General features: G+C 39.5%; 1 protein-coding gene across 1 annotated transcript in view; it reads right to left on the bottom strand.

Annotated features, from left to right (window-relative positions):
- Window positions 1-5,089: 5,089 nt before the first annotated feature.
- Window positions 5,090-21,176, bottom strand: part of LOC149297957 (agrin-like) — a 180,292-nt gene continuing 164,205 nt past the window's right edge. Inside the window, exons 29-39 of the mRNA XM_089487830.1 lie at window positions 20,996-21,160; window positions 19,873-19,984; window positions 18,582-18,593; window positions 17,464-17,580; window positions 16,833-17,022; window positions 16,469-16,556; window positions 14,557-14,580; window positions 12,785-12,817; window positions 10,085-10,309; window positions 7,728-7,831; window positions 5,090-5,247 (exon numbers count right to left, since the gene is read on the bottom strand). Coding sequence (XP_089343956.1) covers window positions 5,090-5,247; window positions 7,728-7,831; window positions 10,085-10,309; window positions 12,785-12,817; window positions 14,557-14,580; window positions 16,469-16,556; window positions 16,833-17,022; window positions 17,464-17,580; window positions 18,582-18,593; window positions 19,873-19,984; window positions 20,996-21,160 — 1,228 coding nt within the window. The remainder of the gene's footprint in view (window positions 5,248-7,727; window positions 7,832-10,084; window positions 10,310-12,784; window positions 12,818-14,556; window positions 14,581-16,468; window positions 16,557-16,832; window positions 17,023-17,463; window positions 17,581-18,581; window positions 18,594-19,872; window positions 19,985-20,995; window positions 21,161-21,176) is intronic.

Below are 21,176 nucleotides of genomic sequence, written 5' to 3'. Positions count from 1 at the left end.
CGGAATATATCATATCATATCAATATCACAGCGCAGTTGGCTGGTCGCTCCACAACCAGCCCATGATCCCCGCTGCCTACAAATGCAAGACAGTGGGGTAGCTTGGGTGGGAATGTGCCTGAAAATTGTGAATGTCCTGATTAAACGGGACACATGGGAGGTGTGCAGTAAATATCTAGAACACGCTTTAAGGGTTTTCATAAATCATTTTGAAGGATCCTTAAAATTCTGTGATTAAACAGTGAGGTTTGTTTATCAAAATCAAAACATTTTCACCTTGTTTAAAAGAATATTCGCTTTCAAGTACCGGGTATCCATTCTTTTGGTTTTAATACTGCTTGTATTTCTTATGTTAAATTTCTTTTTTAAAAGGGTTGTAAGAAGTCACCATGATGTCATGCGTTCACCCACATATAGTGCATGATATCACTATCCCTCGAGTGCCCTGGGAACAAGTCACCTAAAAAATTAGTAAATATGTCATGTAGTTTCTCAGATGAAAACTTTAACCAATTGTGAGTGATTATTGTTTAGTACCAATGTAAATGGGAATACCGGAGGGGGACGGGGTTCTGTGGAGTACGAATGGTGTGAGTGCTGTAAGTGCCAGGTGTATTTTCACCCCATTTTACCAAACTTCAGCTTTTCTGAAACAATGTTTTACCAAATTCTGAGTGTCTTGCTGGGCAGTTCCAAAGCAGAGAAGTGTTTTGTAGATAAAATGACTTAACTGATTACATCCTGATGACAGAATGTGTGAGTGAAGTATAGCTTGTAAAGACTGCGGGACCCAGAAAACCTGCCAGTTCCCATCATCTTTCAGCCCATGAAGGTTTATCAATACATGGCCATCATATCAGCAGCACACGATAAAGCCTACCCATTACTTCCATGCAATTTCTGATTACTCTGGTACATTTAGACATAATTTCATCAGCATCTGCTTTCTCAGTATTGACTAAGGAAGGAATCATTCAACAAAAGCCTTTATTTTGGTAATAATTATACCAGATATTGCTCAACTGTTCAATTTGGAACTGGGCTCAGTTGACAGGAACATTACAGCAGCACTTTGTAAGAGGAAGGATTGCATAAATGTGCCTTTCATGATGGTCGATATAATTGGTTTATTCACTAAAGCAGGGTTGTTGTTGTTTCAGCTCACCGGCTTGCATTGTGTACGGCCAACCCCAGCAAGTTTCCCCAGCAAGAAGAGCTGCGTTGGTCCCGTGTGACACATAATTATTTTTTGTGTGAAATTACCAAGTAAGTAAAACTAACCATTTTTTTGATCATCCCTGACCCTTCTTAGTCAGCATTTATGATTTGCATACGTTTAGATTGCACACAAAGTCCATGTAAGTGACAGTATGCAACATACTGTATGGTCGATGTATAAAAAAGGGGCCTGTATGTTGCTTTTTTAAATTACAATTGCCGATCCTTGCATGTAAGCACCAAACTCGTTTCTGAACTTGGTTCTAATAGATCAGCTGCCAGCATGCAGGGCCCTTTACTTTTTATCACCTATAGCTATACTAAGCCAGATCTTTATTTTTCTTACCATGTAAACATAAACTGCAGTTTTCCATAGTTAGTTGAGAGTTTAAAATCTCCTAAAAATAATAATACCTGCTTTAGGGTATAACCTGCTTTAATAACAGAAACGTATCCTTATCACTTAGTCCCCATGCTATTGAATTTGATATTACTCCCAAATACAGTGATGAATGACAGATTGTCCCAATGGCAGACTCCAGTGTATGGTTCCCAGCCTGTGGTATCTAGGTTATATAATACAAGATTTAATTTAGGGGGAAAAAATGCGTGATATAAAACGTACATTGAATTCTAGCCATATTTGCTTAACACCATAATAATTATTTCCCAGCCATCCATATCAAGTACTTTGATATTTTGCTGTTCTGCTTGTTCCATGCATCTATATATGACTTGGAATTCAACATCCCCAATGTGAAATTGTCTCACTTGGTCGTATTTTATTTAAAATAACAATTAAAACCAGCATCCCAACCACAAAGGCCAGTAAACCTTTCAAAAGACCCAGACTCGTGTTTTAAATAGCTTTCAGACTTTATTTTGTGGTGATTGGACAAAAGACAAGTAATAAAGTTAGTAATGGTTATAACATGCTGTTTTGTATACTGTGTGCGGTCCTCCAAGAATCCTACAGCAGATAACAGCGGGCTCACTACCCTAAAAATTGTAATGTATCAACAAACATAAATTAAAAATAAACGACAGAGGGAAAAAAACAATCATCTTGTACATTATGGATATAAATGCTAGTAGAAAAAAAAAACTGATGTAAGTGCACAAAAGTCTAAGTGTGCGAGATGAAATGTTGAAAAGTTATATGGATGGCAGGATAACAAGCACAGGATGGACTTGTTTGAAGACCTCTTCCATGGCTTCCTCGGCCATTTAGTAGAATCGGAAACATATTGTTTGTGTTGATAGAAGCTCCACTGGTTCTTCAGATGAGGTTCAAATAGAACCTGCGTTTTATCAATGTGTAACCCACTGAGAAAACAAGATAGTCCATAGGATTTGTATGCCACATTTGCACTTGTTACCAGTCAATAGGATAGTGTTTTTTTTTCTCTACATATCAAAAGCTCGATCACTTGAACACGGCTACGTTCTTCACCCCTGCGTAGCCAGAGGGACTCAGGAGCTATGTCAACATGTCTTTATACAAGTATATCATTCAAAGCATTGTGCACTGCTGGAAATTCTATTTCATGAATATCTGAAAGGTCTATACTATGGCTAACGTGTATCATTGAAGGGCATGATGTGTTACTATGCAGAGGCACACGGTACCGTGTCCCATTTTTGTTCACTGGCACAACTTGGATTATATAATTTAGGTCAAGCCCTTGAAAATACATTACTTTCCCTCCCAACCCCTCTCACCCTAGGATAAATTGGAATGTCTTCACTAGGACAGAAGAATCTAGCGCCATACCGAATTAATTCCACTTGTATGTATGCTTGTGGTCAGCAAAACTTGTTGTAGCCTCTTTGCTCTAATGCCCTTAATATACTGCCACTCCATGAAGCACTCCTCAAATACTTTTGGTCTCTGTTTTATTTACATAATTAGCACCAACAAAAAGAAGATCCCATGTTGGCAGACTGTGAAAAGCTGTTAAAAGCCTTGGGTTCAACTTTTAAAATTCCAAAGAGGTTTGCAGAAGTACTGTGCTGCTAATATGTTTGGTGCCTAAACCACTAACAAGACGGTTAGACACTTGGGAAAGGTGCGGTGTGACAGCTCCTGTGGACGTTACACTCGCCACGATGAAGAAGTAAAGATCTACAATCACAAATGCGCATGTAGAGTGCAGTTGCTCCTGAGATGTGTGGGGCATCCTAATTATTGCTCTCCATGTATTCCAACCCCAATGTAAGTGGAAAGCAAAAGGGTAGAAACTTGAGACAGCTTCGTTGTTAGATTAAAAAGGGAACAAACTAAAAGAAAATGAGAAGATATGTAGCTTCTGTTTTCTCCAGAAACTCTGTGCATACAAGAGGAATTTACTGATATATATATATATATACACACACATATATATATATTAGCTCACTGGGAAGAATGACAGAAAAGTCAGGAAGAAGGATCAAACACACAGCAAAAACACTCGCACACATCCAAAAATTTCTAGTTTATTACCCATTCCTCCTCTAATCCACACCGTTAAACGAACAGACTGGTGTATTTACAGTAGCAAATTCATTCTACCATACCTGAAATTATTGTGAGTAAAGGAGCAGTGATATAATAGTTTGAAGTGAACGAGTAGCTAGAATTTAAAACCTATAACAGGCTTGTTACCTTTGTATGTGGCCCACATATTTAAGTGGCATAATGAGCATCAGAAAAAAAACAAACAAGCCAGATCGTAAATTAAAACAAAAAAAGTATAAATGCAGCATTCAGCAGATCCATTTCAGCAGATTTTTTTTTTTTACCAGGAAATTAGTTTAAACTATTTTCCAAGCCTAGAAAATGGTCTTTTATAATCCAAATACAATTTGAATGTAACCATAATTTCAAAACGCCTGAAAGTAAAAATAAAATGAATTGCCTCCAGCATTTTAATAAACGCCCTGTCCTAGAAGGGATTAAGTCTTTCCTTGGCTTTACTAAAGCAGATATACCAAGGAACTGCCTACAAGACTTTAATGGACTCATCATGAACTGAAAAAGATCCTTCAAGGAAAATTATACAGCTGGATTTAGAGGGTTGACCATGTCTCCTCCATAGCCTTCTAGACAACTACTTTATAATTCAACCCCAAAAAGCAGGACTATGTGGTCTAATGGAAGATCTTCTAGGGGCAGAATATGGAGGAGGGACAGTGGGGCTTTTGGGCTGGGTTCGGAGGAATCAATTAGACTTTACAATACAGAAAGCGCATTATAACTAGAAGGCCACAGTTTTACACAAGGGTCCCTTTTTTTAACCTCTTCTTTTTTATCTAGATCACATTGCAAACATGCAAATCAGCCAGCAGCTAGGACATCCATTCAATCCAAAAAGGAACATTTTAGAGAATGCACAGCCCCAAGCACAACACATCACACGTCAGAATGTCCAGGGGGGTTAAACGCATGCACTCACACACATGAGCATAAAGAATGCAACCGGGGGGTGTGATGGCAGAGGGACAGGTGCAAACACCCCCTTTCTAAAGAAATTTAGAACTTCAATAAAAAAAAAAAATCGAGTTCATCTCCCCCGGTAATCCCTGATTTAAATTTAATAAGGCCCTTATGATTTTCTCTGTATACACTCTGTATAACCGGCTGGTACCCTAACTTCTCTGCTAAGTAAGTAACATTGTATCCGCCCTCCTTTTTGGGATTTTGGTCTGGTTGCGTGATCAGAACGCACACATATACACTGATACAGACACTGCCTTCTCCGTCCTCCCCCCACACACAAAAATATAAAAAGCAATAAGTTTACAAAAATAGAAAATAATTACAGCAGTGAATGGGCGGGGAGAGGAGGGAGGGAGGGTAGGTCAGCAGGAGGAAGAGAAGTGGGTTCCCCTATTATTTGGCTGTACAGTATAATATAGGAGGATTATTCAATGCATCTTCCACGAGGTGTAGCTCCTGCTGGTCAACATGGACATCCTTAATGCACCCAATGAATCCTGTACTATACGCTTTAGGGAGCTTGTAGGAGACGCTCAGTTTCTCGATTCCACCTGCAAGGAGACAAGAAAATATATATATATAATGATAATGACAAAACATATCCCCGATTACATTCATCCTGATAAAAACAAGAATAAACGTATAAGCCTATACTAATTTTGTCAAAATAGAAAGCGAGCGGTTCTTCAGCTGGTGGAACACAAAATAACTATATATATATATATATATTTTTTTTTAAATGGCATAACCCAAGTGGTTGCCAGAGGAAATCCTTTTAATAGCCATGGCACCAGTGATTAAGGCGAGGGTAGGAGGCCTTCTCGATGTGAGCCGTTACATAGTTTTATGTGGTTCTGATTGCTAGTTTCTGCAACAAAATGAATGTGACATTCCATGTGCAAATGGGACCAACTCAAACCTTCAGGAACAGTATACAGGATGGCTAGTGAAGTCTTCCTGCTGCAATTAACCAAGTGTTGCTATGATCAGGCCCGGACTGGCCATCGGGCACACCGGGCGTTTGCCCGGTGGGCCTGGTGGCCCAGTGCCGGATTGACGTAGGGGCTGATGGAGCTGCAGCTCCAGGCCCCTACCTTAAAATAGGCCCAGTCAGGACCGGACTGACTGGGCCTATGCGGCCTCTACGGCCGCATTAACGCAGGGCATAAGGGGCACCTGCCCCTTAGGCCCGCAGCAACTGCGACCGGGTCCGCCACTCTAGGGGGCCGGGCAGCCCCCACCAGGGCCGGCCTTAGGGGTGTGCGGCCGCACAGGGTTTAAATTAAAACATTGGGGGGGGTTGTTTACTTTATTTAACATCCTCCATGTTAAATAAAGTGTTTTAATTTACGCCCTGTGCGGCCGCACACCCCTAAGGCCGGCCCTGGTGGGGCTGCCCGGCCCCCTAGAGCGGCGGGCTCGGTCGCAGTTGCTGCTTACTCCGGCAACAAGGTAAGTAGGGTGAGGGAGGGGGGTGCAGTGAGAAGGGGGAGAGGGGTTAGATAGAAAGGGGGAGAGGGGGTACATACTTAGAAGGGGGAACATACTTAGAAGGGGTAGATGGGGAGAGGGGGTAGTGTGAATGCGTACCAGAATGAATGAATAAATGTGTGGATGAATTGTGTAAATGCGTATGAAAATTAATGAATTCATGTGTGGATGAATTGCTTGAATGATTTGTGAGACTGCATTAATGAATATGTGTTAATGATTTGTGTGAATGAGTAAGTGTTTGTGTCTATCATGAATGTTTAAGGGATTTGGGGAAATGCAAGGATGGTACATGAAGGGTGGGCTTTAACAATAAATAAATAAATAAATAAATAAATATGGGCTGCTCAATCTTAAATGCCCGGGCCTATTTTTTGTCCCAGTCCAGGCCTGGCTATGATGATAGCCACCACTCCATGTTTCCATAGTCCCTGTTAATATTTGAGTTTATAGGGATGGACACCCAGTCTTGTTAATCACCATGGATCATAATAGGTTGGCAAGAAGCTGAGCTGGTTGATAAGCAAAAGGGTGAGCTGAAAATCGAGCAGTCTAGAATTTAGCTGCTCTGATACCCCTAACCATGCCACTAATCTGGCTGATTTCAAATATTAAATAATACAAATCTGATCAGTCAAATGCTTAAACTGTTACTGTTCCTTTTTCTCACATGGAAGACAAATGCTGGCACACAACATTAATCAGCGCTGGATAATTTTGTAAATTTTTTTTGCAGGATTTTAAGATGTTTTTTTCAGGAAAAGTAGATAATTTATTCCTAAAAGCAAACTCACATAAGTAGTTGGCTGACCAGACCAGGTATCAATTCTGAGATAACATTGACCTATACGGAAAAGTCATGCTCGCATGAAAACAGATCTTTGCAGAAGAGCTGAGGAGGTTTCAAATTGTGGTGTTGGAAACCCCCAATACAGTTAAAGCCCATAACGGCAGGCATCATTCAAACTTGTCTTGACATGAGGGAAAATAAGTAGGGGAGAACTACTCCAACTATGTATTTCTCATGTTACTGAGATTAGCTAAATCAGAGTTTCTCAAGGTCAGACCCAAAGTAATCGAAGCAGTGCATGTTTCAGGATCTCCTTAGATGGACATTCATAGATCAATCCATGATTCAGATATGAGTCATTTAAAAGTCTCACTGAGCTTGTTGCACTAATAGTTAGTGGATCTTCCATGAGCAAAGACAACTAGAACTACAAACAGTAGACTTGTATTTCTGAACGAAAGTTGCGACACTCATTCTGGAGAAATTCCAGGGGTTACTTAGTCATAGCTACTGAAGTACTTCTGGCTCCTGCTTCTGTCCTGATATTGATCTTTATGGATGCATATTCTCTTGACCCATTATTTTTGTCTGGCTCCTAAACATCATATAGATTTATGTGAACATGATCATATACACATCAACATATTATTACTACTGTACATTTCCACTAATTTTGTGCCATCACCTGTTTGATCAAATCAAATTGTCTCTAATACAATGAAATAGGATATTTTCAGTAACAATACATACCCAGCCAGAGGGCTCCATCTGTATCCAACTGTTTGGCTCCAAGAGGAGATGATCCAAAGACGGGGGCCTCATTACCAACCTGCAGAATGCCATCTCTGTTGTTCCTATTAAGATATAATTCCAATAAAACAACTGTGAATAATAGACAAGATAAAAAAAAAAAACACACACACACACAAGTATACATCTTTAATTTCATAGAACGCTGAGCATTTTATTATATAATGTGGTCTCCAGATGGACCATCAAATCTGACACTGCTGAAGTATTTGGACAAGGCCATTTGTTATTCCATAAAAAGGGTTAACCACTGATTTAGCTCTATGACCAGTGGAGTGACAAGGCGCATTTCACATTCCTGCAATGTACGCCAATCCCTTGGTGTATTCATGCAACCGCCGTCTGACCCCTAGTGTTTTTCTAATTTGTGTAGTAGTCACAGAGCACATTGTGTCCCTGGTACTCAAACCCTGGCATCTAAGATATCCAGAAATCTCAGAGCCCCAATAAACTCCCCCCAAATGAGCGGCAGCCATCCAAAATCATGGCGTGCCTGTCCCCACGGAGACACTAAAGCTTGCCGTTCATGGAATGCGAGCCCGACTGCACTTGTGTGACTACAGCTTGTTAACTCTCTCCTACTAAGAGAAAACACTGGGCTAACTCTGTATGTTTATTTTCCATACGTTCAAGGAGCCATTGATGGAGTATCCAAATCATATTTCTCCCAGTCTATTTGTCTAATTGTGTATCCCACAGCTCCATATAGGAGTGCAGATCAATAATCTATGATCAATAAACATGATCCAAATATATTGGGTAGCTTTTACGCCAGTAAAACAGAGTGAGCACGTGGCAGCTGAGCATCAGAGCAAATATAGTCCAAGTAAAAGCCGGGCATCTTCACTTGAAAATGATTGATTACTCCATGGAGATAACCCGGTGTTTTGGGTACCGATGTTTAATGTTTTAATGTAAAAAAAAAAAGTTGGTGATTTTTTTTGGTAACAGTTATGCTATGGTCAAGTACGTACAATAATTACATTATATTATTACATTAATAACAGTAATGCCATGAGCAAAAACACCAGTGATATGAATGAAACTTTGGTTTGTAGGTGAGATACTAAAACACATGAAGGGCCAGTCCAGGGGCGTTTTAGGCGCTAGAATGGGCTGATTGAAAATGACACTTTAGATTTCACTGTAACTGAATAATACGCTCTGCGTTATTCAAACTATCTTACTAACATTTGAAAACATTGAAAGTTTCTTCTGTTGGTTAATGTAATGCAGTTTTTGTTCTCGTGTAACATATTCCTGTGTATTTTTTTTTTTGCTTTACTTTTGAGCTACAGCCACCTAGCGCTGATCTCGCACAGTTTGCAAGGAGATTTTACAAAAAAATTATAAATGGCCGTTTTAAAATGAACGAATAAACTATTGGGAATTTCCCTATTACTCCAGTATGTAATTTAGGAATTAAGCCCACTAAAACGGAACCGGTTCTAGGTTGTTCACTAACGATCCTTTGTCATGATCTTAATGTCAGTAATGTTAAAAGGAATGATCTGATGCTGCGGCTTTAAGCTTCCTTCACAGGAGCGCCTGGCAGTGTTTGTTGCGCAGGTCTCTGTAGCAGCCACGGTCCGGTGGAATGTCCTGGAATCCCGAGCAGGCGAGCCCCAGCACGCCCTTCTTAGCCTCCCCACCCGCTTCCCATTCTGCAGATGCTTCTCTCTATTCTTATACCAGGAGGGCAATAAAGGGCACAGCGAACTGATGGATAATGCCAGGCAAATGCACCATTTCAATACATCCTTCACGTCACAAACTCACAATAAATAATGCCAATAAGAATGGTGAACTCTAAATATATGATCTGTGGACTGCTATATTGTACAGCTATCCTTAAGCACATTTTCCAGAGAAATTGCAAATTATATATATATATATTTATTTAGTGCTGTATTTGTGAAATTGCCTTTTGACTCAATATAATTATTTCCAGTTGCATTAGATTCACCTTAATTACTTTGGAGACACAGTTGGTTACTCCCGGTGTATCTCCTTCTGTACCAGTATGTATTATTTTTGTTCATGTTATTATTAATTTTGTGTCTTTCATCATTGGAACATTGTTACGGAATATTTTGGCGCTCTATGAATAAAATGCAGTTCTAATGATATTGATATCTTAGAAAGTAATTCATTATATAAGTGAAACTTCAGTTTGTTACATTTTTAGTATCACGTTACCGTTTGTAGCTATCGTTGGATGTCTGTGATAGCGTCTTCAGATGTAACAATATGGTGATACATTATTGGTATTGCCAAATGGCCCCCATATAACTAACCTCATTGCTTTGATACGGATCCACTGGTTGGTGTTAACAGGCACTGTGGAGCGAAGGATGACTGGCTTAGAACCCAGATCATAGATCATTTGGATATAACCTCCCACCACCGCGAGGGCAATGTAGTCGGAACGCTCTGTTCCTTTCCCGCTCCATAGGATGAGACCCTGGGTGGCTTCAGTCTTGATACTCAGCTCAAACTGGTTGGACAACAGAGCCTTCTCGCTGCAGAAAGGAAGATTAAAAGAAATGTATAGGTCAAGATTATGTATAGGTTTAGGTAGTCCTAAAGTAATGTGTGCATGATCTTGTGCTGATGCATCAGGTGTCCAGTAACCCCCGTAACCCAAAAGTTTACTTAATTACATGTTTATTTAAATTTGAGATGTTACTTAAACAAGAAAGAAAATTGTTTCAATATTGATTCTAGACAACGAGCCATTATTCTAAAACACCGGTTATTTTACATTTTACATAAACCTTTTACACAAATGTCTCTGCATACAAATACCACAACCTAGAAAACACAACAAACACAGACAACACAACACAACACAACATCACAAACTGCCTCCACTTTTCATTTATAGAAACGGGTAGAGTTTCGATAAGGGACGATTTTCTAGACGGAATTAGCCGAAGTCGGATGCCTCCACCCACACGGCAGCAGCTGAGAAGCGGGGAAGTTCCGCAAGGCAGAAAATCATCTTGGAAAACCCCATCCAATGCATTCTATTACTGGGAATAGCAAAACGCGCTGGGAGTCCAGCAAACAGCTGACTTCTCTGGAGTGGCTTCACCCTTTGGCACTGGAAGGGGATGCATTAACCTAAGTGTAATAAATGGTTCAACCCTATGGCTCACAAAGGGTTAAACGTGTAATTTGCCTGCAAAAATGGCTACTTGCAAAGGTCCAGAAGACAAAACGAAACACCTATGTGCAATGTAGGTATCACAATGTGGAGTCTATAGTCGAAAGTGATACCTTTTATAGGGTCAATACAGAGAATATAGCTTTCTATAGTAATCTATGTTGGCCCACTAAAAGATTTTGCCTAATCCTCCATTAATCTTCACCCTGGTAAAATAACCTTTGCCAACTGCATGTTGCGGCTCTGCTATACGTAGAATTTGCTACTTATACCTTCTCCTATACTAGGAAGATCTCAGCCATAAACTGAGACCGTTCGAAATTATTGCTATTAACAGACATGGAGCTAAAAGAAGCATGAAGAGCAAGCAAGAGAAACAAATGGAGTGAAGACTTCTATTCTGCTACTTTCTGTACATTCCTATATGCACACATTGGGGGTTATTTAAAACCCAATACTGGTGCAAACGTCTTATCGCCTTAGCAACTAATGTAGTGCGCCAGTCTTCAGAAATATTCCATTGGTTGCTATGGTGATAAGACATTCTAAAACGTAAAATTTTCTGTTGTAAATAACCCCCATTAGGAGATTGCTGTTGTATTTCATGCCGCAGATGACCACCAAGCATCATAAAAGATAACTGTTTACCTGGTAGACAAATGAAGAGTTTTATGTACAAATCCTGCCAACTCGGCAGCTGAGATTTAGCTCTGTATCCATGTTTCCCGAAGCTCCTATGTATTATTTGCAGATGATTAGGGTGTATTAACTGGTAATGAAAGCTTTGAAATAACAAGGGCTTACCGTGCAGAAAATAACTTGCTAATGAAATATAATTTGCTTTCGCAAACTGACATGTATCCATGCCCATATCTGCAGTGAGTGTCTGTATTATTGCCGCTGCTTCCATCAAGACTGCTTACACAAGCAAATATCTGCTTACATTCTTTGCAGATCTACAGATGTGTTGTCAGAAGCGGAGGTACATAAATCATTTAGACGCGCAGACAAGGGACGTAAGGGTATGCTGAAGAATGGCAGGTGAGGACTTTAAGAAGCAGAACTGGGATGATTTAATATGCTAGCCAAAGGGCTACAAAATGTGGGGATTAGACAACATTTTGTTGTGAAGTTTCTGGTTTATTTATCTAGGTCATTGACTTAAAGTCCCACTATAATAGTGTGTCTAGTATAATTGGGCCCTTTTATTATGAATGGCTGCTCCAGAGTTCTCCTGCCAAAAGGGCTGAGCTGGCCCCATATAATGCATGGTTCAAGAAGTGAGAAAGATCTTATTAATGATGCATTACGAAGGTCAACACGACCAATTTCCCTTTAGAACTCAATGAGATGACCCGGCACAATGCATATTGATGTAACTGCTCTATACTCATGGTTCAATGAATAAACTTCTAATCCACTCTCCATTACACATGGTGGTGCCAAGCAAGGCGATGGAGTCACCTCTAGGATACCATTTCTGAAATGAGAGGGAAAGCACCTCCATTAAGCTCACGTTTCTGTGATACTCTACTTGTATTAGTGGTCAAGGCTTCACACACAACGGTAAATTAAAAAGCTTTGTCATCCCAGAGCAGAATTGCAATATTGATAAGCAACCTTTAATCTATAGAAAGCAGAATCCCATTAAAAAGGAAGCCCTATTCTATAGTATATAAAGACTCAATAGAACATTTATTGAATGGCCAGGCACCAAGGAATCTTATTAACCCTTTTACTGCAGATGCTGGCATGTTACTACAACAGCGATATCGGCTAATAAACAAAAGAACAAAAGCGACAGACAAAGCAGGCAGTGGAAACTCACCTGGGGTCGTCCGGATTGTCCACAGGATCAGGACTTAGAGGCAGAAAGAAAGTGGGAGCATGCAGTAAGCGGCAGCAGAATTACCAGCAAGAGACCCTTTATCACCCCACATTCAATACGATTTCCCTACACGTTATACAGTCTGCAGCTACAACACCACCGAGACATTACCATGCTCTATTAATCTTTATTTACCCAATGGATATTACGCATTGTTAATAACGCGGTAATCAGATGCAAACATGACATATTAGTAAAAACAGTTCTGCAAGTAAAACTAATAGGGAGATTGAGGGACACATTATAGAAACTAATCAGAAAATATTAGAAAATAATAATAGAAAATATTGCCCTGCTTCATGGATTTTTAGAAGGGTCCTTAGTTAAAAAACATCGAGGCATCATAACCAAGGGGCTCCCTAAACATAAAATATCTGTCCTCATTCTAATGCCATTGAACGGTTTTCTCTTTAGGGTTCAATGGATAGCAGATAACCTACTATAAAGCGATTATCCTATTCCAGATCGTCTGTGATTCCAATGTGTTCACCTACGTAGAACAAAATAATCCAAGTGCTAAGCCTGACGCAGTCTAATGGTCATAAGGACACTAAGATCCGACATTAAGCATGTTCCCTGCCTGGTGCTTATGAGATCACACTAAAGACTATTAAGCTGCATTCAAAAACATGATTTTCGTATTGGCTGTAAAATGACGATACGTGTCAAAATGACTCGATATGGCAGCAGGGAGGTACATTGTGCCCTCGTTAGTGCCGGAGGCAGAATGAAACTTCCTAACCTTGTTTGCTACATTTGACTCGGATCTCGAAGGAATAGGGAGTTTAATGGCTGTTGTATTACGTGATGCCTGCACTTGATGAATCCCAGTAAATGTCATTTCTATCAGGCTGACTTAATGAGGGCAAATACAAATCGGCATTATGTTTTTTAGCCCCACGTCCAATGTCAAATTATAAAAAATATTACTTGGACACGAGTGTAGCTCTGTCTATAATACTTAAATACAAATAGTTTTGTAATTAGTCAGTGATGATTACAGAAGCCGCACAGAATTCTTTTTATATAAGAATTCTTATTAAAGTGAAAGGCATAAATAATGTAAAAATGACATCAGCTGAGGCTGCGCTGATACGCCTGACACTTCATTAGTAGGGAGACTCAATGTGCCGAGATGGAGACACTTAGCTTCAAGCTTGGCTATAATACTAGTTCCCAAGGCTGCCATTAAACCTGAAACAACTGAAACGGATTATCTATAAACAATACTATAAATTATACGGAAAACAGTCACATGCAGATCTGCAGAAGCTGATAAATTTCCATGTATATAAATATATATGTAAAGACTGCTCTTCGTAATGCTTCCATATTTTTTAGCTGTATTGGTTGGGTGGAATTTTAATGGCTTACCATAATGATCATATTAAGACACAGAGAGACCCATTTACCCTACTGTTCCATATACCCAATATAATAAAACACACAGAACAAATACAGGAATATGCTGATGTTGATCACAAGGAACATATACAATGACCACTGCATGATATGTGTGTATTTGTAGTCCTTGCCATAATGGGGATCCACCAAGGACGTCTGAGTATGAGAATGGATGAGGAAAATGGGGGCAGTTGGTAAGGAAATACCGAAGTTACGTTACAAATGTGGGAATGTGCCAGACACGCTACATGGAACATGGCGGCATGAACTGATGGCAAATGGCTTATGCGTGAAGGCAAGTTACTTACTCAGGTATCTCATTAGTCAGTTGGCTTAAAAACAAGGAAACAACACAGACATGTATAAGACACACAGACAAAGCTGACGGACACGGACTTCTGATCCAACATTAAAGGGAAGCTGTTTTTCGTTCCTATGGAAATGTTGAATGTATGTGAATCACAAAATGCTTATGTATGTGAATGTTGGTACCTTGTCATGTTATTGGTATCCTCTGCTTGTTGCCCTGTGTATATGCCATAGGCAGGATTTACTACCAGTTTACATCAAGGAATACAGCATGCCTATAAGCTTAGAGGTAATACTCTTGCTCGAATCGCTGAGCTTGCCCCGCATAAATCATAGTTCAATCAGGTAACTTTCAAGAAGGCTCATTAATTTAACTATACATTATATAGGGCCAACCAAACTCTTGCAACAAAAGTTCACTGGGGCTGGACCTTTATAATGTATAATGAAGTTGGCGAATAATGGAGAATAATGTAACAATGGAGCTGGGGAAACTGTACATTACAGTGAAAATCATTTCATCTGAGAACATCTCCTACCGAAACATTGTACTATGTTATTTATGGCAAAGAGTCAGAGGTAAATTGCAATAATGAAACTCACAAAAGAGACTTCTTCTAACAAGGTTCTGACCAAACTTTAGGGTTAAGCACCCCTCCGCGACACACGTGTTTCATTAAAGGTGTCCAGAGAACGCTGTAAATTGCTTGAGAGTCTCTTTTGGGTTCAAATACAAAGTCCCAGTGATTCAGCAATGTAGCCATGAAAAACAAGATTTCACCAAGCTTGGGGTACTTTGATGTAGCGGCGGGCTAAGCAATATATGACCATGTTGTGTGACGGGATCCCAAATATTATGCCTTAGATAGGTGTTTTTTGAATGGTATTCGCTGTGTATGCTCTTAATTCTTGCTTTGTTGTGTGTGGTTGTTGGTAATTTTTATTCTAGTTACAATCAGGGAATCTTGATGCCTTTTGTGTTCTTAGGTTGTGCGCTCCTCTATTTTGTATGTATTCTAAAAAGGCAGCTAAACCCAACATTGTCAGATTTTTTTTATAAACAGGCTAGGCTTTGGTTATTGGGGTACAAGTCTGATTCTGTTTAGCAGGCCACTTGAATATGGTTTCTTATTGGCTCAGGCGATGTCAGCGGGATGAAAGCAGCCAATAGGAACCCTCATGTCCCAGGCAGATTTTACAAGCAGTGAGAAAGTGTGTTTTGTCGGGATGTTAAACACTACAGTTTCCCTTTAATGACATTCAATAACATGGAACAGGACATACAAGTCAACAGACGATCCTAGTTTTACTGCAGATGAGTTGTGTGGATGGCCGGAACACAAAACACAAGTCCCTGTGATTGGCTTTAAAAGTCAGGCTACGGAGAGGCAGAGCTGCAGCTGCTCCTTAAGCCAAGTGCTTTCATTTTCTTCCCTACGGGTTTAAGTAAAGCATATTGTGTTTTTTCATGTGTTTTCACTGGTGGGGCTGTCAGGTCTGTCCCTTTAAAAAGAACTATTCCCTTCTGAAAATTTCTACAGAGGAAGCAATGACATTTCGCTGAAGTTTCCATTTGGAAGCACAGTGTTCTGGAGCGTTTTGCTATCACTCATCACGGAGCCAGAAAAACATGCTGTCTTGGCTCAGCTTAACTGGCATAAAAACTTAATTGTGCTCCTCAATTAAACCAGTGTCACAACGAGAAAATGGACAACAGAGCAGAAGACACTTTCTTTTATACACCTCATGTTCAAATCCACAGGACGCTCTCTCCATGCTTCGTATGGCATTGTTCTTTTTAACAAGCTCCAGTAAGTGCAAAGCAAGCCAGACTGAAAATGAGCAAGATGGCCGCCTGTAAAACATCGAGAGACGGTTCCCGGCTGTTTCTGGTGGTGGCGAGATGCTTACCTTTTGGTCACAGCATTATGATACTCCAGGTAGGTTTTACCATCAAAGGACACGGCTTCAGACTCTCCAGCAGACTTCTCAATAGTTACTGAGGAAAACCCAAGAGAGGGCATTTGATCAGTTCCTTAAGTCTTCTTAATTTACAGATTTTGTACAGAACTTCAATACTACAACAAAGTAAGATTTATAAACTACAACGATTACTACAGGAGCTTCCAGGACAAACCTACAGGATAGGTCTGGAGTCATATTTAGATCTGGGGGCTCCTCAACAAATGTCCTTTAAACTGTGACGGCAAAGTGATATATTCATTTAAAAAATACAAAATACAAACATTTATCATAATGCAGAGTGGGTGCTTACCTCGCTCACACTGTAATCCTGAAAAGCCTCTCTGGCAGACGCACTCATAGCTCTCTTTCTTGGGAACGCAAAGTCCGCTGTTCTGGCAAGGACTCGGTTTCTGGCTACAGGGGTGACCGTGGAAGTGGGAAATCTCAACAGCATTGCGAATATTGTCTTCCCTTAGCACAGGAAGAGACTTAATAGTAATCTGCAAAAAGAAAAAAAACAACAGCGTGAAAAGGCGAGCAATATATTTTCTCTTAAATCAGGGTTTTTTGATACTTTTTGCTGTTTCGTTATTAATAAGCAGTTTGAATCATACATGCATTTAAGGACTAGTGTTCAATAACTTTGATAGAGCTGACATCGCTACAATATTACTAAACTTTGGCCAAAAGGTGGGTCATAGGAGCCTCTTGGGCCTTGTTTGGGTCAAACAAAAAAGCAAAGTGAGAATAAAATGACAATTAAATTCCTGCACACACGGGAGATGGAATGTCATGTTATATTATATGCAGTGGATATGGTATTATTAAGAGTAAACGGGCATTTAATTTGTACGTCTATCCTGTATCTCTGGTAGGTGCATGCTTCCTAGATATTATCTGATGTGGCGGAAGTTTATTTCCGAGGCCTATGGACCTCTTACCTTCTGGATAGCCCCTTTGAAGCCAGTGGAAACAGCGGCAGCTCTTGCCAATTTGTTGAAATCTGGAGCCCCACCGACAAAGAGAGACTCCTTGAGATTAAGAGCTGTGTGCGGTGCCTGAAGACATCAACGAGAAAGGTGAGCTGCGTATTCATCAACTGACATGCATGCAATCTTTACACTTGTGTTTTTGCTTGTGAAATGAAATGATATGGACTTGCACAACCACGGCTCACAAAACGATGGACTTTAAGTCATGATCCATATGATTCCGATGGTTTAGACAATGAATCGCTAATTCACAAGTGATCCATTTCCTTCCCTGTCTTTATCTTACAATAAGAACGCGGCAGCGGTTCCGCTGATATTAGTACGCTCAGGGGTCCTATTACTGCTGCTGTATCACAAAATAAAGTGAAAACCCAGAGTTCAATGTATTTATAATGTGCGTCCGCAGAGTGTTATTTAGGAAACAGGACCTTGTGATGTTACGAGGACTGCATATAAATGGATTAGCGTATTCCACCGCGCTTTGTGATAAGCATATGGCGCCCTCTTGTGGATTCCTGGGATAACAAATGTTACGACACGGGTCACCAGGACCCAAAATGCATCTAAAGATTTAAATAACCAGTTGGGACCCAAGACATCTGAAAACTGCAACTGCATCCACTTGGTATACAGTAAAAATGCTTTTGTTTTATCATTGTATGCTCTATTTTTTTTATCCCCAACAAAATAATCACCCAGTGATAATAAAGAACTAAGAGAAAGGTAATCCAAGATAAACTGTTTTGTTTTTTTAATTAAACCATTAAATTGAATTCTTCTCTTTTCAAATGTATATACTCCAGGCTCATTAAACACCCATAAAACTAAAACAACTACATTAACTGCTACTTGATGCTCAAAACAGTTACAGAGATGGATGGCTTTAAAAGAAATAAGAGGGGATACAATGTTTAGTCTCCAAATTAGGAAATCAGTAAAATAAAGCCAAGAGAGGAGAAGCAAGGTAACCAGAGCAAATTGTTTCTAGTCTAACGATGATTTGTCGAAGGATTGAAATGGAAGGTTTTGCGTGGGAGATGGAATGGAGCAGATGTGCTTATCATTACCTTACGGGATTTCTGAAATCCAGAGAGTGCAACAATAGAAGAGGCAGAGGAAAGAGGAAAAGAGGAGAAAATAAGTCGTCAGTGGATTGTAAAAGCTTTGGGATGCAGGGTGTCTGACATCATCCATCCAGAAATCAAAGTATTTCAGCAAGTCTTAGACAACATCAACAATCCCCGCGGTGCGATATACAGCAATTAACGCATCAGTCCATGATAGCCACAGACAACTGCGTAACAACTGCGTAACTCAAACAAACAATGCAGATGACGCTCTCCTAATTGTCAGGCTTATTGCCAAGTACTATTTGAAATTCGGTTTAGTTTTTTTCCTGTCTGAAGAGAATTTAAGTCAATAAAAACATGTTTTTTTTAAGTTCTGATGATTTAGAAGAACATCTCTTCTTTATTTCTGGGAATTCCTGGTAGTTCGGGGACAGATTTGTTTTTTTAAGGGCCTGGTGGATATAATTGTAAAAGAACATAAGAAAACAATGCATTTTGTTACCCCTCTCGAGGAGGCCTCGTGGATTGGGGACCTTAAACCATTTCTTTAACTTTATATTCTTTATATATATTGTGTATTAAACATGAATAAAATGAGACCACGGATAAAAAAAAGGGTTAAGTCGTTACAGCAGAAAAAACGGGCAGACAAGATGGGCCAAATGGTTCTAATCTGCTGCCAAATTCATTGTTTCTTTGGTTAACAATTGTAAATATAGGCAGGATTTATATAATTAAAGCAATTATAATAATCAAGAAATAATTAACAATTAGAGAGACAAAAAGTGCCTATTCACAAAAGGTTGCCTAGTGCTTAATAAGTACAATAAACAAATTGAACTACTTGGCTTTATAAAGGATTTGCCAATAGGTCTCCTTGTTTCATGGGGTTCATTAGAAAATCTTACTTGTGAGATAAAATAAATATTGTGATGCAGCTGAACACATGGGCAATAAACGAAAAAGATTATTTTCTCAAAAAAACACAAACCTACAAACACCATAAACCAGCTACATCCAAGGTTAGTTTATATCATCATATTATTGAATTTACAAAAAATAACGTTTACTTAATAACGATTGACAAACAGAAATTGCATGTGCACAGTTAAGCAGACGAGGCGCCACTATACACCAGTATAATACAAAACGCAGTGTTCGGCAGCTGTGATTGCTATATGGAAAACATCCTTTTGAGCGAGATATGAGATCACAGCGTGATGTTCAGTTTCTAAGCAGAACATCTCCATTTGCCTTCAACTACAAATCTCATCCTTGCATATCTTACCGGAGACTCTCCAGTGACTTGTTCCTTGTTATTGATCCGCATTAACCCTTTCCTTCCACTCCTTTCCAGTGTGACACTGACCCAGGTGTTTAAGGGAACCTCATCTTTGCTCCTTTAATAGAGAACATACCCAATGTTACAAGTGGCTTCTAAATAATATATATATATACACCATAGATGTTAACGATACAACATGAGCACTGCAGTAAAGTCTACAGACATCATGCTGTGATAATGTTGGTTTCAGGTCTAGCATGATACTGTTAGGAACAAACATTACTTTATCAAAATATTATCTAGGATTTTCTTTATTTTAATTAATTTGATGATATTAATTAATTGTATTTTCTGCCGGGGTGACGGCTGTGTTCCTATTAAAGAAAGATTTGAAAAACATTCTTCCCCAATATCCAGAAGGTGGGTGAAAGCGTCCCACGCAACGTCACTAAACAGATATATCTTTATGAATATGAGCCAGATATACTCGGCAGGTAAATCTAACCCTGTCCATTAACATCTTCCACAGGGTTCACACCAGGTCCCCTTCCTACTTTTTCATCATTCGCAGGAGTAGTGCAATAATTCCTACCTGCAGTTACTCTGTCAATTAAATAAACTTCAAATACAAGAACATCTGAACACCGTATGCATATTAATCATTCTTATGACCAAGTTCCTTTACAAAATAAAGTTGTCAGAAAATCCTTCCCACGTTAGTCAGGTTTCTCGGGGTGACTGCATTGTTATATTTCAGATTGAACAAAATGTAAGATTATTAGGTGCAGAAAACTAAAGATATGCCACTTTCATTATTATTCCATCTATTATTTTGCGCTAATGAGTAGTTGATTACAATAATTTAGATGACTATGTTTAACAATTGAAAGTTGTTACTTTTTGCGACCCATTAATTAGTGGACATAATAGTTGCTGAAGACTGTTTCTTCAGCTTTCCATTTTGTGCCTTTGGCTACCAACACAACCCCTTGAGAGCAGATAATAATGGTGACTATCATAAAAGAACTTATAAAATTCCATGAAGCATTTAACAGTTTCTTAAATCTTTCATCCGTGAATAAAGCGTGGGAGATCGAGTGAGAAGCGTACGGCTCCCATCACATACCTGATTACGGCAGCTCCTTTTCCTAAATCGTAACGGTATTCCAGGTGGCCATCATGAAGAGATAAGGATACAAAGTCGCCTTTTCCGTCGGTCTTTTGACCATTGTAGAAGATCAGGCCTCCGGGACTGCTTGCTAAGAACACTACTTCCATGGATAGCTTGTCACTGAGGAAGAATACAT

This window comes from Sceloporus occidentalis, unplaced genomic scaffold (assembly GCF_023333645.1).
Source record: "Sceloporus occidentalis isolate IW3139 unplaced genomic scaffold, rSceOcc1.0.p SCAF_35, whole genome shotgun sequence".
NCBI lineage: Eukaryota > Metazoa > Chordata > Lepidosauria > Squamata > Phrynosomatidae > Sceloporus > Sceloporus occidentalis.
Note: the sequence above shows the minus strand (reverse complement) of the source record. Positions and strands in the feature narration are given on the sequence as shown.